Below are 17,138 nucleotides of genomic sequence, written 5' to 3'. Positions count from 1 at the left end.
TCTTCCAATAAGAGGGGAAGGTATAAATGGAAGACCTGCCTACAATGGTAAAACAATGAAAATAAGCTCACTCTCAACTGCTCTTTAGGATGGTGCTACTGAAGAAGAAATATAGAAGCCATGACTAAACCTGGGATTGGAGTTCACTGAAATAACAGGGGAGGCAGGAGGCAACAGATAGCAAACTATAGGACTTCTGAGCACACCCATGGCAGAAAAGTTTGAAAGTCCCTTCTTATAGCTTCAGGTATTATTCATAAGAGTGACTAGAAGGCAGCTATGCTCATGACTCTCCCACCAGTGCACACATGAGATGAAAGTCTGAGTCTGGAAGGGTAGAATAGCTCTTTGACAAGTGTACCCTGGGAGACAGTAATGAGAGCTGAGCCTCAGGTAGGCTTTCCTTTGCCACAGGTGACTTCACTGGTCACTACTGCACATGCATGTTGGGGTTACCTTTATCTTTTGTGTAAGTTGTACCAAATCATCTACTTCTGTTCTTTCATTTGTACAATTCCATCAAATAAAGTAATTTGGTACTTCATCCCAAACTGCCCCTCAAAAAAACAAATAGCACAACTGCTTATAGATTATACAGCTCTAGCCAGTGGTTAGAGAACACCTGGGTGGATTGAAGAGCTGTCTCTGAAGGGGAGCGCTGAATTTCCAATGCCATTGTTAGGTGATCTGAAGACCATTTACTGCTGTTAGCCATGACTGTATTTCTCATCTTCTGAGACAGGATTCAACCTTGGCACTACTGACATCTTTGGACCAGAGAAGTCACTGTTATGGGCACTTCCCTGTGCATTACAAAATAGTTAGCAACATCCCTGGCTTCTTCTCACTAGATGCCCATAGTAGGCCCCAATTAGGACAACCAAAACTCGCCGCACACTTTGTCAAATATCCTCTGGGAGAAGGAGGGCAAGATCATTCCTAGATGAAAATCATTGCTCTGAGGGAATTTGCCAGAAAAATTAATGAAATTAAGACTTTGACGTAACACAGAGCACAGGGAAGAGAAACTAGCAAATAATAGAACAGGTCCAGTTCTGGTTTAGACGCTGTTCCAGTGTGAGAATGCCTCCAGGTAGAATTTTCACCAAGGGTATAAGATTCATTTGAATAATAGATACATTGGGCAGTCAGAACCCAATGACTTCATATCTCTCATCATCAATTACAAGACAGAATCAAGAGGAATGTGCTAAAGAAATACATGCTTTGGCCCATTAAAAAAAAGATTTAAAAATACCAAGATACAACAAAGAATGCTAATCCTAAAAAAGGTAAAGGAAGAGGTCAAAATGAAGTAGCAGATTTAACCTGCTAAAATTCATCTAGGTGTTTCTGAAAGGGGGAATAATTCACCTAAATAGAGCACAAGAGGGATATCTGCATCCATGCATAAAAATATCGAAGGAAAAATATTTTATGCTGTTTTTAAAGTAGTACAAAATTTTCAAGGCCCGGACAATAAAACAATGCATTGAAAGGAATAGGCTTGGAGAGATGGCGAGGCTGAGGGAATAGAGCTCCCAGGCTCCTGGGCACAAAAGCAGCAGCAGCAGCAGCCTGACTCACTGCCTCAGGGAAACAACCCACTCAAGCTGATTCTTCCGAACGGAGGAGGGAGCAAGGAGAGCACTCCTCTAGCAGGCAGGTCCCCAGACCCAAGCAGCTCCACAGCAAAAGGCAGTAGCAAGGTGGATTCACACTCACTCCCTCGTCATCAGAAAGATAAAGGTTATGCCACCAGATAGAACTCACAGTCGACTCAATGCTGGCAATGCTGGAAACACACAAGTACATGGAGAAATGAATAGATTTTGAAGATGCTGGGTATGAATGAGTTCCATCTCAAATAAGACCTGGTGGCTGGCAATAAGAGTATGGTAAATTTCTAGATCTTGTAAAATGGCAGGGAATCAAACATAACCTCCTGGAAAGAGGCCATATTCTTAAAGGGTTTCTATTCACCCACTAATTGGGAGACTTCAGAGACGTGAGTAAGTTCAAAGGTGTGGTTTCAGACAATAGGTGCAGGTGGAATGTTACCTGGCAAATCTGAAACACGAGTTTCACTTATTTGGATACAAATGATATTTCCTGTGGTGCCTGGCAATTGTCATGTGGATTCAGACTGTGCTAAAATCGAGGTTCTGAGAACACAAGATTTTTACTTGGGTAACTATTTTTTCATCCACAGATTAGCTTATTTTCAATTTTTAGGGTGTAGGGCTGATGCTAAAATTTTCCTTTTTGACCTTTCAACTCTTAGGGTTGTTTAAAAAGTTGAGTACCCAAGAGAAATTTGACAATGAAATAATTTAACTTCAGAGGGTTTAGAAGAATTATTTCCAAGTCAATTAAAAACAGCCCAGGATTCTGTCATTGGAAAAACCTTGATCCTAACCCATCATCTCTGCCTGGAGGCGAGTGGAATTTAATTTTTGGATTTTAATTTCTCCGCAAATTTAATTTTGGAATCAGGTTTTATATTATTCAATTTTTACTGTTACAGGTATTTTTAAAAGCAGCTACTTTGACTCACTGCATAATTCTTGGTGAGTTATTTTTAGTTCCATAGGATTTGTCTTTCTTTCTTTCTTTCTTTCTTTCTTTCTTTCTTTCTTTCTTTCTTTCTTTCTTTCTTTCTTTCTTTCTTTCTTTCTCTCTCTCTCTCTATTTCTTTCTCTTCTGACGCTTCATTTCTTTTTTTTGCTTTTTCTTCTTTGATTTTTATCTACTTGAGAGCAGTTCTTATTTGTCTTTTATTACAGCCTCTTCTGTTTATTGCTGTCTCTTCCATTATTTCTGACTTGATAGAAACCACCAGTCCTGGTTGTTTAGCCTGAGTACCCTCCCTTGAGTTTTTGAGTCCTTTAAGTGGGCTGCAATTTTTCCTGGCCTGATTATCTGTGTCAGTTCCCTTGAACTTGTACAGTTCAGGTTCCTGGGGTCTCTAAGGTAGCATCAGAGAAGTTTTTGTTCCTCTGGAACTGAAAGTATAATAGTTTAAAGATGTAATTTTTCTGCTTAGGCAGGAAATCTGGGCTGAGAGGATTAAATGCTATCCAACTACACAGAATGTGTGGCTGCTCCCAGGACTGCTGGTCCCCACAGAATGAGGAATGTCTCTCCCAGAACCTGCCCCCCAGCAACAGACAATGCAGCCCCTGTCATCCAGTCACATAAATCCACTGGCTTCTACCAGAAGGACCCTTGCAGGCAACTGCCCAAGGCTGTCCTGTATCTTTGGCTCCTCCCACTCAAAGGCGCAGACACTATTGGGAGCCAGCATTCTTTTATTGTCTGAAGATTACATAGTCTGGGACTCCAGTCAAGCTCTACTGAGAGGCTTATTTCAGCTTTTCATTCCAAGGAAGACAAGAGGGAAAATGTCAGCAATATGTACTAATATATTCACCTTCAGAAATCTGCTTTCCCCCTCTCTTATTCTTGTATTCTCAAAAGGACAGCTCTTCTAGCTCTTATATAAGCCTTTGATACATGTTTATGTAATTGAAATATTGATCATCCTGAAAAATACGTATTTTAAAATTCTATTAAAGAATCTGTTTCCCTTTATGAAAATAAAATCTTTGATCTGGTTCATACAAACCCAATGTTCTTTTGTAAGTAACTCAGTATGTGTACCAATTATAAGCTGGTTTGTAACTCATGAAGCAACAGTTGATAATATTAAGCTTTCAAAATATTCTCCAATGGTTAATTATCCAACAAATATGTATCAAATGCCTATTAATCACCATTGTTTTGGGTTTTGAGGACACAGCCATGAACAAAGTAAACAAAAATGCCAGTTATTTTGGCATGCATGCAACACCCATAAAACAACACGGCCATTCAAACAATAAGGCATCTTCACTGACCTCACAGGGAATTTCAGTGGGGAGCACCAGTGCCAGGGGGGTGCTGCTTCTTGAGACTTCTGGTAATTCTTCAGCTTGATTTTTCTCACTTACTCCCCCAGAATGTTCCCTTTTTACATCTGTTGCAATATTGAACTCAAGGTAGTCCTCAGAACCTAGACAAAGGTGCAGAAACACAGATTATAATACAGCTAAGGCCATTTTATTTCTTCCACTGTTAAAAAGACTATATGTTGAACAATCCATTTAATTAATATACAGAACAAGCAAACTGAGTTAAAGAGCCAATGTTGATAATTGAAATTGCTCCACAATTTTACCAGTGGTATAACCTTAGTGACTAAATGGAAGCGACTATGTACTAGTTAAAGGTTTTCCCCACAAAAATCCAACCACCATCTAATATTTTCCCTTACTATTAAAACAGCAATTCTAAAAAAATATGTAACTACATATTTTCAGTGACTGTAACTTAAAAAATTTGTTTTATTTTAAATGGGAACAATTTAAATCAGAACAATTAATTTACCTTTCACATATATTTCTAGTTTTTTAAAACAAAAACTTAACTAGGAGACACTTACTAAATAAACTGGTAGAAACATTAGTCTAATAGTGAACTATTAGTGTTCATCAAAGTGTTAATGTGTTCCATAATAAAAGTATTCCATATCTTGGTTTCTTTATGGCAGTTTTACTAAAACACTGAAATATGCTAATGTAAACTTAGAATTTCAGAGAAGAAAAACAGTATCTGATTTTTTAAATTTTAACTTTTAGTAATTTATTATTTGGCCTTAAACATTAAAACATCTTTTGTATTAAAGGGGAAAGTGTTGTGTTTGAGAGAGATAATACTATTTTATTACTCAATATTTCAAAGCCCACAGCATCATTAAGGCACAGAACCAGTGTGGCTGAAACCAAGGCTCTAACAACCAGATCACATTTGTAAAATCTTAGGCCAACTTCAAACGCACTCATCAATTTCTAAAACAGGGACTTGGAAAAAAAGAAAGAAGACCCTGAAGAGCTAGAAACTGGCCAGACCCTGGGCAAAAGCCTTGACATTGCTAAGAGCAGTATCAACATCGGACAAGGCCCCTCTGTCACCGTGATGGACCACATTAGAGGTGAGACCACTATGAAATCATGTCTGGATCTGGGCAAAAACTGGACATTGATCAAACCACAAACATGACTGATTACTCCAAGTTCTGGCTCCTGTGAGTGATAATATCACTTCTTCACCAGCTCCAGCCTCAGCCTCTTCTCTCTTCTCTTGCCTTCTGGATAGATAAGGTAACAAACTGTTCCCAGTTTGCCAGGCATTTTCTTGGTTTGGGCACTGAAAATGCTGTGTCTCAGGAAACCCCATCAGTCCTAAGCATACTGGGATAGTGGATGACCTCCTTCTCGGTAAGAGTTATGGTTGTACCAAGTCATAACATTACACTTGCTTTTTGACGTAAGCAAATGATAGCCGTGCTTTTTTGAATGCTCCCTCAAATCACTTAACATAAGCCTAAATCCTACGGTTAAGTCTTTTTTAAAAGCCTCTTACTGAGACACCCTACAGTTTTCCGTGGTGCCCTCTATCAATTACAAATAGCAGCAACAACAACAAACCAAATAGTTCAAATACAGGTGTGTTCCTAGTGATCTTTGGCTAAGGGACATTGACAGGAAAAAAAGGAAGAGCCAAGAGCAATAAAGATGGAAATAGCTAGAATTTAGTCTCATGGTATCCAAGAAAAGTGAAGCCACCAGTTTCATACAGGCAATTCCACCAGGAAAGCAGAGTACAGAAGAGTTGCCCTCTGGAGAAGAGCTGTCCCCATGCCAGGTCTAAGCAGGGGGTCTTTTCCTTTCCCTGCCTTAGGAAAGCTGCAGAATAGAGGCACAGAACGCCTGGGATTTGCAGATTTCTCCCAGTACTAGCCTTGCTTGAAATGAATTTTTTAAAAAGCCTCTACTTCTTTACCAAGAAAAATGAGGCATTTTGTATAAAATGCCTCATTCTCCCGGTCTTGCTGTGTCTCCCTTTCACACATACACACCCCCCTCAAAAATATAAAAAGTTACAGAACTGGCTCCATAATTTTGTGAATTGATGAAAGAACAAATAAACTGATTGCATTTAATATACTTTGTAAGAATGAGGTATAAATTGTTCCACCATAGAAATATGTGGGATGTTTTCTGAAAATCTCTCTGTGTTATTAGATTAAGAAGAGCTATTTTATTTTACCCTAAGGACATCGTCATGGATGTACAAGATGATTTATCTCTGTGAGTGTTCACAGAAGCACAGTTTATAACTCAGAAAATTGGAAGCAGTCTGAGCACTGAGAGACCAGATAAAAATATGTAATGTCACTAATAAAAATTCCATCAAAGAATATTTAACAAGAAACAAGTTTATAATATAATTGAAAAAATTCAAGTTGCAAAACTTTCAATTTAATAGGTTCCCACTTCAGTTAAAAAACAAAAATAGGAAGTCTGGTTTCAGATATCACATGTAAGGAACCCATTTGTAACAAAGAGAAAACTGAACAGACTAAAAAACTTCTACAACTATTTTTTTTTACTTTTGATCCTGAAGAAAGGGGCAGACACAGTGTCATTGCTGACCCCAAGGTTGGAGAGGCAGGCAGGCGAATACAGGAGACTCAGCTAACCAGAGAGACTCAGGGGTGGAAAGCACCCAGGAACCAGTGCTGGGCTGGGGAAAACGGAACTGTAATGAACAAATTGCAGGATGCTCAACACTCCAGGGGAATCTAGTCAAAGCCAGGAAGAAAAGAAGATGTTATTTTGAGGTTTATCTTTTTCAGGAACTTAACCAGATTCCCAGAGTGAATATTGGAGAAAATTTTTCTCCTGTGTCTAGCAAGAGGAAAGGAAAAGTAACCACTTTGTAATAGCCCAGATACTTCTTAGCACCACCTGCCCTGCAGGGGAATTAGTTAACCAAGGCTCCCATCACTGTGGTATTATGGGAGTCTAACTGACCTAGGGAAGAGAAATAACCACCTGCATCCCACCACAGGCATTCAGCACCACAAAACAAAACTGTGAAGCCCTTATGAGGTTCATAGTCCAGAAGCATAAGCTCACTAAACAAGGGAGACCTAATTATAGGATTAAAGAAAGCTTCCCCTCCCTCTATACCTTTTACTACCATATTAATAAAGACCAATTTTCAGCGGTTCCTTTCACCCCCAGTAAAAGGAACCCTCCATTTACATCATGTGTGCGGACTGAGAAAAAATTGTAAGGAGTATCAAAATGGGAAAAACAATTTGATGAGACAGACTAAGTATTAGAACCAGACAAGGCAGAGATATTGGAATTATCGGATTAGGAATCTGAACAACTATCTATGCTAAGGGCTCTAACAGATAAAGTAGACAACCTGAAAGATTGGTTATGTAAGCAGAGAAAAGGAAATCCTAGGAAATTTTTTTTTAATTTTAGAGATCAAAAGCACTAACAAAAATAAAAAATGCCTTGATGGATTTCTTAGTAGACTGAGCATAAACTGAGAAAAGAATGTTTGAGCTAGAGAATATCTCAATATAATTTTAGAGAACTGAAAAGGAAATAGATCAAAGACTTAAAAAGACATAATGGAATATCCAAGGACTTTGAGAATCCTATAAATGGCATAACATATGTGTAATGGGAATACCAGAAGGAGTAGAAAAAGGCAAAGGAACAGAAGAACAATAGTAACTGTAAATATTCCCAAATTAATGTCTGATACCAAATCACAAATCCAACAAACTCAGATAATATGAAGTAGGAAACATCCCAAACAAGTATAGGAAGGAATGACACTTAAAATGTCAAAAAATCAGAGATAAAGAAAAAAATTCGGATAAAAAGAGCTAGAGAAAAAGAAAACCTTACCTACAAAAGAATAAAGATAAGAATTATCTGACTTTTCAGAAACCGTGCAAGCAAGATGACACTGAAGTAAAATATTTAAAGTGTAAGAGAAATGAACCTCCAACCCAGAATTCTGTACCCTGTGAAACTATCCTTCAAAGATAAAGGAAAAATAAAAGTGTCTCATAAAAACAAATTGTTGAGATACTTGTTGTCAATATACTGGCCTGCAAGAAAACTTGAAATTTTTTTAGTGAGGAAGAAAATGATACAGGTCAAAAACTCAGATTTACATAAAGAAGGGAAGAGTATCAAAAAGAAATAACTAAAGGTAAAATTAAAACATTTATTTTTTTATCATAATTGATCTAAAAGATACCATTTTATTTAAAATACTAGCAACAATGTATTCAATTATATGTATTTAAGTATGTATAGTATATATATGCTTATGTATGTTTATATATAAATGAAATGAATGACAGTAATAATAACAGGGATACAGAGGAAGGGACAAGATTATTTTGTTGTTATAAGGGATTAACACTGCCTATAAGGTGGTATAGTGTTATCTCATGCAATGGGACAAAGAGTGCCTTCCTTATTGAGTCGTTTTGATTACATTTAATAATATGTATAATATCGTAGGTCTAGAGTTGGTGCTGAATATTACTTTCCATCCCTTTTTTTCTGATTTCTGATATCAAAATGAATGAACATTATGTTTTTATTTTTAAAAGCTTCTAAATCAATCTTTTTCAGTTTGTATATCCAACTACAATTTAGAGAGGACTACAATATTTCCATAAAATTTCAACACTAAACATCATTATTTTTGTCACATTAAAGACTGTAATACTACCCACCAGTCAGGTAAGTAAACAGATATTTCTCCAAGAGATAAAGGAAACAAGTGTGCTTTAAAAAGAGATATAATTTTTACAAACATTGGTCTAGTCCTCAGCATTCTCAAACAATCATTTGTTGTCTGTAGTGCATTATAAAGCACACAATATAGGAAATATTTCAGTCAAGGATATTGTTGATGGTAATTATTAATAATGATAACAAAACTTCTTACCTATTAGATATATGTAAAAATGAATATTCTTAATACAGCCTAAAAATGTTGGTTTCCAAAAGGAAGAACATCTAGTTTTTTTAAATGCTCATTTTTTCCCTGGCACTCTAAATGCACAAATCTACCAACTGCAATTCTCTCATATGTTAGCCTGAATGTATATTTATATTTTATTCTTGGTACTTTAGTCTTCTAATTTTAGTTCATAACATGCAGGGTAATTCCAACAGAAATTATATATGTAGAGATGCTGTCTTTGGTGGCCTGTATGCTTTATTTTGCCTGCATTTTCATTCCATTTTGTGTATTACACTTTCTCCCTTTTTTTCTTACCCTTTCCCTCTCCTTCTCCTGTTCCATGACCCACTAATCACTCTTCCTTCCCACCTCTTAGTCCAACTTGCTGCAAAGAAATAGTAGCAAACCTTGTAACTCAGAGTGTGGTCCTCAGAGCAGCAGGTTATCAGAAATGCAGATCCCCAGGCCCCATTCAGAACACTGAATCAGAATTAGCACTGTAAAAGGCAGTTGAGTGCACATTAAAGTTTGAGGAGCAGTTTATAAATATTTTGATGTGATATGTTTCCATAACATCACAGCATAAACCATTAACTACAATTATATCTCTCTCCTATTCCTTGTCTATCCACTTAGAATGCAAGCTTTTGAGGTCAGGCAGTACATTCTTTTTCTTTGCTTCTGGTGTATACAGTCGGGCCCTTCACATAGTAGGTGTTTAATATTTGCATAAGTAAAATAGTATGATATTATGTATTTGTATGCATAATAGAGTCAATTATTTGTTGTTTGATTCAATGATTGAATAAACCCATGCCTAACTTGCTTTCTTGGAGGTGGGGAAGGAATAACTTGTATCTCCTGGACAGTGATATATTCCATCTAACACTCCTGCCTCACTGTGTTAAGGAAGTACATCTGTACTTCAATCAGTATAACCCTAAAGCCAGGAACTAAATAATGCTAGAGAAAATCACCTTGGCTTAGCAAATACTAAGCTTGCCTCTTGCTCTCTCTACTACAAAGAAAAGTACACATTTTCTTTGTGTACTTTTTCTCAGAGTTGTTAAGGCAATATTAGCATTACCCATGTCGTTGAAAGTTATTTCCTGCAACTGAATATATGAAACACTGAGATTTAGAAATTGCAAGGCCAGTGAATGAAACAAACCCTAGTTATATCCTCCACGAAGTTTAACATGAATCATGATAATCCTTTTTAACAGATTTTCTAAAATGAAATAAAATCTATTGAATAAGACTGCAAACAAAAACTGACCATTAGACTTTCAATTATGTCATTTACTGAATGACGTAAAGTTGATAATTTGTATTGTTATATATTTTCATCTAGTCTACAAGAAAAATTTCTGTATGAGCTGATCAATCCAACTTTGAATGTTTGAATGTACATGGGACACAGAGTTCATGAATAAAGGAATGACTGTGTGTTGCTTTAAAAATTATTCCATTGAAACACCAAAGGCATGACAGTGCACACCAGTGAGCACATTCAACAATCTACAGTTTCTTTGTGTTAGTATTTTCTTAAAATTAAGAAAGAAGCATAGATTGATCTGAATACAGATTTGTAAAATACATAGTTGAACAGTGTTTCAAATGAGGTTGTAATAGCATAACACATTTTTTGTTACATTAGCTGAATAGAAAACCACATATAGAATGGAATATGACAGCTACAAAAAATGAAATCTCACCCTTTTACAGCGTGGATGGACATAGAGCGAATCATGCTAAATGAAATATGGAGAAGGGCAGATACTATATGACTTCACTTACATGTGGAATCTAAAGGACAAAATAAACAAACAAAAGAGACAGACCTGTAGACACAGAGGTCAGACTGATGGATACCAGAAGGGAGGGAGCGGGGGGCTGAGTGAAACCAGAGAAAAGATTAAGAAGTACAGATTGGTAGTTACAAAATAGTCATGGGGATATAAAGCAAAGCATAGGGGACATAGTCAACAATATTGTAATAACATATTGTAATATGTACTGTGCCAGGTGGGTATTGGAAATGTTGGGGAAGATACTTTGTGAGGTATATGACTGTCTAACTGCTATGCTGTACACCTGAAACCAATATAAAATAGTATTAAATGTAAATTGCAATTGAAAATAAATTTTATTTTATTTTATTATTATTTTTAATAATTTTATTTAGTTATTTTTCAAGTACAGTTTTTTGTCTATTTCTCCCATCCCAGCCCCCCCCCTCGCCCTGTGCTCCCACCTCCCTCTCATTTCCACCCCCCTTAGTTCTCATCCCTGTGTCCTTCCTATTTGTTCCTCCAAATCCCTCCCCCTTTTTCCCCTTAACTTCCCTTCCCTCTCCCCTCTGGTCACTGTCCCCTTGTTCTCTATTTCAGTGTCTTTGTTTTTATTTTGCTTGCTTATTTGCTTTGTTGTTTAGCTTCCTGTTAAAGGTGAGATCATATGGTATTTGTCTTTCAACCCCTGGCCTATTTCACTCAGCATAATGCTTTCCAGTTCCATCCATGTTGTTGCAAAGGGTAGTAGCTCCTTCTTTCTCTCTGCTGCATAGAATTCCATTGTGTATATGAGCCACAATTTTTTGATCCATTCATTTACTGATGGGCACCTAGGTTGCTTCCAACTCTTGGCTATTGTAAATTGTGCTGCTATGAACATTGTGGTGCATAGGTTTTTTGAAATTGATGTTTTAGGATTCTTAGGATATAATCCTAGCAGTGGAATAGCTGGGTCAAAAGGCAGGTCGATTTTTATTTTTCTGAGAAAATTCCATGCTGTTTTCCATAATGGTTGTACCAGTCTGCAATCCCACCAACAGTGAACTAAGGTCCCCTTTTCCCCACAACCTCTCCAACATTTGTTGTTTGTTGCTTTGTTTATGATAGCCATCCTGACCGGCGTAAAGTGGTATTGCATTGTGGTTTTAATTTGCATCTCTCTGATAGCTAACGATATTGAGCATCTCTTCATGTATCTCTGGATATTCCGTATGTCCTCCTTGGACAGGTGTCTGTTCAAGTCTTTTTCCCATTTTTTAATTGGGTTAGATGTCTTCTTAGAGTGGAGTCATGTAAGTTCTTTGTATATTTTGGAGATTAAACCTTTGTCTGAGGTATCATTGGCAAATATGTTTTCCCATACAGTTGGTTGTCTTTTTAATTTAATACTGTTTTCTTTAGCCACGCAGAAGCTTTTTATTTTGATGAGATCCTATTTGTTTATCTTTCCTTTATATTCCTTGCGCTAGGGGACATATCAGTAAAAATGTTGCTGCGTGAAATATCTGAGATTTTCTTGCCAATGTTCTCCTCTAGGACTTTAATGGTGTCATGGTGGCTTATATTTAAAATAAATTTTAAAAAAGAATATTAAAAATAAAAAATGCACCAAAATTAAAAAGCATATATATGTATGTGTGGCTATATCTACATATGTATACACACATACATGTAAGTGTGCACATATATATTCATATACTATGTGCACATGAATATATGAGACAAGAAAAATATTACCATTATCTTAACAGTAGTTATTTATGAGAAGCAGAAAATAATATATATTTTAAGAATTTTCTTCCACATTCATTTTATATACACCAGGTTTTCAACAACTCATAAATATCATTTTTTCAATCAGTCAGACAAAAATGAACATTATCAAGAAACTATCACTTTCATTGCATGGGATGATAGCAGCAATTCCATTTTCATAATCAAATTTATGTACTTTTATTTACATAATATTCATTATGTATAATTTAGAACACACAAAGAAAAAGAAAAAAAATAAAATCACCTATAAATAATTCTACTTCTTGGAGATACCCATAACTAACTTTTGATATATATTCTCCTAGTATTTGTTTGAGGAATGCAAACACATTTTATGAAAAAATTTAAATGAGACCATCTTAAATGTATTTACACTATTAGGTACAACAATAATACTTTATATTCCAATGGTTCTTTGCAGTCAAAATTTTCACATACGTTACTTTATTTTGAATATACAATTAAAACTATAATACCTGTTCGATGCTGGAATACTTAATTTCTGTCAATCATTTAAAACTATTTATAGATAGTTTTCAAATTCTGAGTCAGAAAATGTTCCTTCCCCATATATTATTCCGCTAAATAAGATCTTTTGTTTCTCACCCTGGCTGGTGTACCTCAGCGGATTGAGCACGGGCCTGTGAACCAAAGGATCGCAGTTCAATTCCCAGTCAGGGCACATGCCTGGGTTGCAGGCCAGTTCCCTGCAGGCCAGTTCCCAGCAGGGGTCGCACGAAAGGCAACCATACATTGATGTTTCTCTCCCTCTCTCCTTCCCTTCCCCTCTAAAGGTAAATAAATAAAAATCTTTAAAAAAACGGCAGGAGATTAAAAAAAGATCTTTTATTTCTCTTCTAATAAGTTTTAAAAATGTGAAGACAACATAGTACTTTGCATCAAATAGGGTTAAAAAAATAAAAACCTACAATTAACCCAGGAATTAAGTAGCAGAGCCATCCATAATAAAATCAACAGCGAAATCTTAAGTTTTGCAAAATAAATGATGAGGATCTTCTGGTTTTCGGGGAGAAAATAAAATTTCAATATTGTTTAGAAAGTGATTTGAGTGTATTTTTCTTCTAGTAAACCTTAAGTACTTTAGTTTGACATTAGATCATATATGCATATCCTCTGTGTGTGTGCATGCATGGTGTGTGTATCTGCTATATGCTGAATAAGAACACTCAACACCATATGTTAGTTGTTAAGATAAAGACCATGGTGACAACTAGGTGTTTGGGTTGGCCTTCTCAGAAGTGGGCCTTAAATGTAAAATGTAAAGTATAAGAAGAAGGAAAGAGAACATTCGAGTCTTTAGAGCCATGAGATTGAGGAATGGGCTATTTTGTTTATTGCTGAACAAATGATCGGTGCTCAATATTTATTTGTAAAATGAGGGAATGAATATATTATATTTGGAAATGTTTGAAGGAGATGAGACTAGGGGAATCTGCTTAAGGGTGGAAAAGTTCCACCCTCTCTTTGCAAAAGATCTATCTGTAATTCTCTTCCTTTTGAGATTCAGGGAACCATCCACATTTATGACAATTTTAGTGTTTCTGTTTTGGTATCGCCTTTGGTGCGGGCATGTACACATAGCTACAGAGCCTAGAGAAGACTTCAGGAGACAACAGAGGGCTAAGTACAGGGAAGCAAGAAGAAGGCATGTGTGTCTAACCTGACCTTCTCAGTGGCTCAGCAGAGAAGCTCACCAGGCTATGAGCTACCCAGACTTGGAGAAGAACTCAGTGGCTACGAGGGAAAGGAGGGAAGGCACTAGAAGGACAAACAGGCTCCTAGAAAGACAAAGAGAGGAAAGCACAGACTTTTATAATGTCTAAATGCTAGTCCCCTGCCCTTAGAAAGAGTAATTAAAACAAGCTGCACATTTGTGTTACCTAAGTTTAAGTGAAAATAGAATTACTGTTTTTATTCCCACGAATAATTAAATTAGATAATAAAATCATAAATGAAATTGGCATAAGAATATTAACTTCAAGTAATAATTTCACATCAAATTCCATGTCCTTGCCACTGGACTTGGGTTTCCTTTCCATCCTCAGTGAGTGACTGCATTATCTTAGCCAGTGATTCTAACTCTGACCTTTCCCTTTGCAATGCAGCAGGGTCAACTGTAAGTTACTGTTTTTTAGTGAAGATGTCTTCTAGCTTAACTAGCAAGTATAAGATGTCTTCACTTCTAGTAAGTGAAAGGGAAGTTATTATCAACTGATTACCTGAAAGTAAGTGTAAACCGACATCTGTTCTAACACCAATGACCAAGATTTTACAAACAAACTTCCTTGGCAATACCCATAGATAACAACTACTGAGCCTTTACTGGGTTAAGAACTGCTCTTAGTGCTTTGCATGTATTCAGAGACAGTGCAACTCCATGAAGTAGGTGATACTATTATCTTTACCTTATAGATTCATTTTTCATTCTTGGACAAATACTTACGAAGTGCCGTTTATGAACCAAGTGCTGAACAGGACACTGAGGTAAGCCTTTCTTCCCAGGATTTATAATCTCACGGAATGAAAGCAAACATTTCACAAGTCCACTGCCTGGTGGAGCAGATGCTGGTAAGTACTGGAAGCAAACTAAAGAACTCGGGAGGCTGATGGGTAATTCAAGGATATGGGGTGGAGTTGCTGTTTTAAATGAGGAAAATTAGACTGAGTAGTAAATTAACTCTCCCAAGGCCATAGAGCCAGCAAGCCATTGCTGAAGTCAAAGAGGAGCTAGCAAGGCAGACTTCAGAGACCCCCCTCACTACACTATCCTGTTTCCTCAGCCTCAGTTAAATCCACGCTGTGACAGTCAATTGTCACAGAGTTGATATGATAGAAACAAAGACACAAACATTTTCAGAACATTTAAAAACAACATATGCCCTAAAACTCCAGTAGAAATGTCTAAGGCATTAATTCTTACAATGTAAGATTATATTCCTTTTGACATTAAATTGATGACCTAGTTAGGATTACTAATTTACACAGAAATGGCCGTTTATGTGTGTGTTTGTTCACCATGCCTGTTGCTCACTGAATTATCTTGTGAGAATGTTTTATTTTACAGAGACTTTCCAGGGGTGGTTTGTATGTTGTCGGACTGACTTGCAGCTGGAGAAAGTGGCCTGTACAGTGTCAGACACGTGGAGCTGAGAGCAGCAGTCGTGACAGTTCTCCGTCTAAACTGGATTTGAAGGAGTAAATGCATTTCTGGTTTTTTCTTCCAAATATCTTCATTCTTTACAGTTATCTAAGAGTAGATTTTGAACTTTGGTGGCAGACTTAATTTGGTATATTTTTTTAATGTTCACCAGCATTTTAAACACTTTAAATAGTAATCAACTTCTTAAACTGACTTATCTAAGAATATATTTATAGAATATCAGGGACTCAGTATCTAAGGATTTTACCTTTCAAATTATATAAATAAAAACCTCGGTATTGTATGTATGTAAAAATCTGAGGGATGAGGTATAGTTTTTAGTTTCCTATTTTCATGTGTCTAAACAAAACTTTGAAATTGCTTGCTTCAAATTAGAAGTAGCCTTTTTTTTTGGACTTTAAAAAAATTTTTTAGTTATTTTTCAAGTACAGTTTTTTGTCTATTCCTCCCATCCCAGCCTCCCCCGCCCTGTGCTCCCCACCTCCCTCCCATTTCCACCCCCCTTAGTTCTCGTCCCTGTGTCTTTCATACTTGTTCCTCCAAATCCCTCCCCCCTTTTCCCCCTTAAATTCCCTTCCCTCTCCCCTCTGGTCACTGTCCCCTTGTTCTCTATTTCAGTGTCTTTGTTTTTTTTCTGCTTGTTTGTTTGTTTTGTTGTTTAGCTTCCTGTTAAAGGTGGGATCATATGGTATTTGTCTTTCAACACCTGGCCTATTTCACTCAGCATAATGCTTTCCAGTTCCATCCATGTTGTTGCAAAGGGTAGTGGCTCCTTTCTCTCTGCTGTATAGAATTCCATTGTGTATATGTACCACAATTTTTTTATCCATTCATTTACTCTCCAAAATATACAAAGAACTTACATGACTTCACTCTAAGAAGACAACCAACCCAATTAAAAAATGGGCAAAAGACTTGAACAGACACCTCTCCAAGGAGGACATACAGAATACCCAGAGACACATGAAGAGATGCCCAATATCGTTAGCTATCAGAGAGATGCAAATTAAAACCACAATGAGATACCACTTTACACCGGTCAGGATGGCTATCATAAACAAAGCAACAAACAACAAATGTTGGAGAGGTTGTGGGGAAAAGGGGTCCTTAGTCCACTGTTGGTGGGATTGCAGACTGGTACAACCATTATGGAAAACAGTATGGAATTTTCTCAGAAAAATAAAAATCGACCTGCCTTTTGACCCAGCAATTCCACTGCTGGGATTATATCATAGGAATCCTAAAATATCAATTTAAAAGCATCACAATGTTCATAGCAGCACAATTTATAATAGCCAAGAGATGGAAGCAACCTAGGTGCCCGTCAGTAAATGAATGGATCAAAAAACTGTGGCACATGTACACAATGGAATTCTAAGAGAAAAGAAGGAGCAGCAAAAATGGATGGAATGGAAATTGTTCGTTGTTTCTTTAGGTTTGTGGGCGGGGGAGGGAAGGGTGGGGTGGGAGGATGAGGAACAAATATGAAA

General features: G+C 36.8%; 1 protein-coding gene across 3 annotated transcripts in view; it reads right to left on the bottom strand.

Moving 5' to 3' along the window:
* The window catches only part of BANK1 (B cell scaffold protein with ankyrin repeats 1), a 299,128-nt gene that overhangs the window by 231,590 nt on the left and 50,400 nt on the right, over positions 1–17,138 (bottom strand). For all 3 annotated transcript variants that reach the window (XM_053666388.1, XM_037156882.2, XM_053666389.1), the window contains exon 3: positions 3,900–4,054. In XM_053666388.1, the coding sequence (XP_053522363.1) occupies positions 3,900–4,054 (155 nt within the window). The remainder of the gene's footprint in view (positions 1–3,899; positions 4,055–17,138) is intronic.

The sequence above is a fragment of the Artibeus jamaicensis genome, unplaced genomic scaffold (genome assembly GCF_021234435.1).
Source record: "Artibeus jamaicensis isolate MK-2021 breed Jamaican fruit bat unplaced genomic scaffold, CSHL_Jam_final contig_452, whole genome shotgun sequence".
Lineage (NCBI taxonomy): Eukaryota > Metazoa > Chordata > Mammalia > Chiroptera > Phyllostomidae > Artibeus > Artibeus jamaicensis.
Note: the sequence above shows the minus strand (reverse complement) of the source record. Positions and strands in the feature narration are given on the sequence as shown.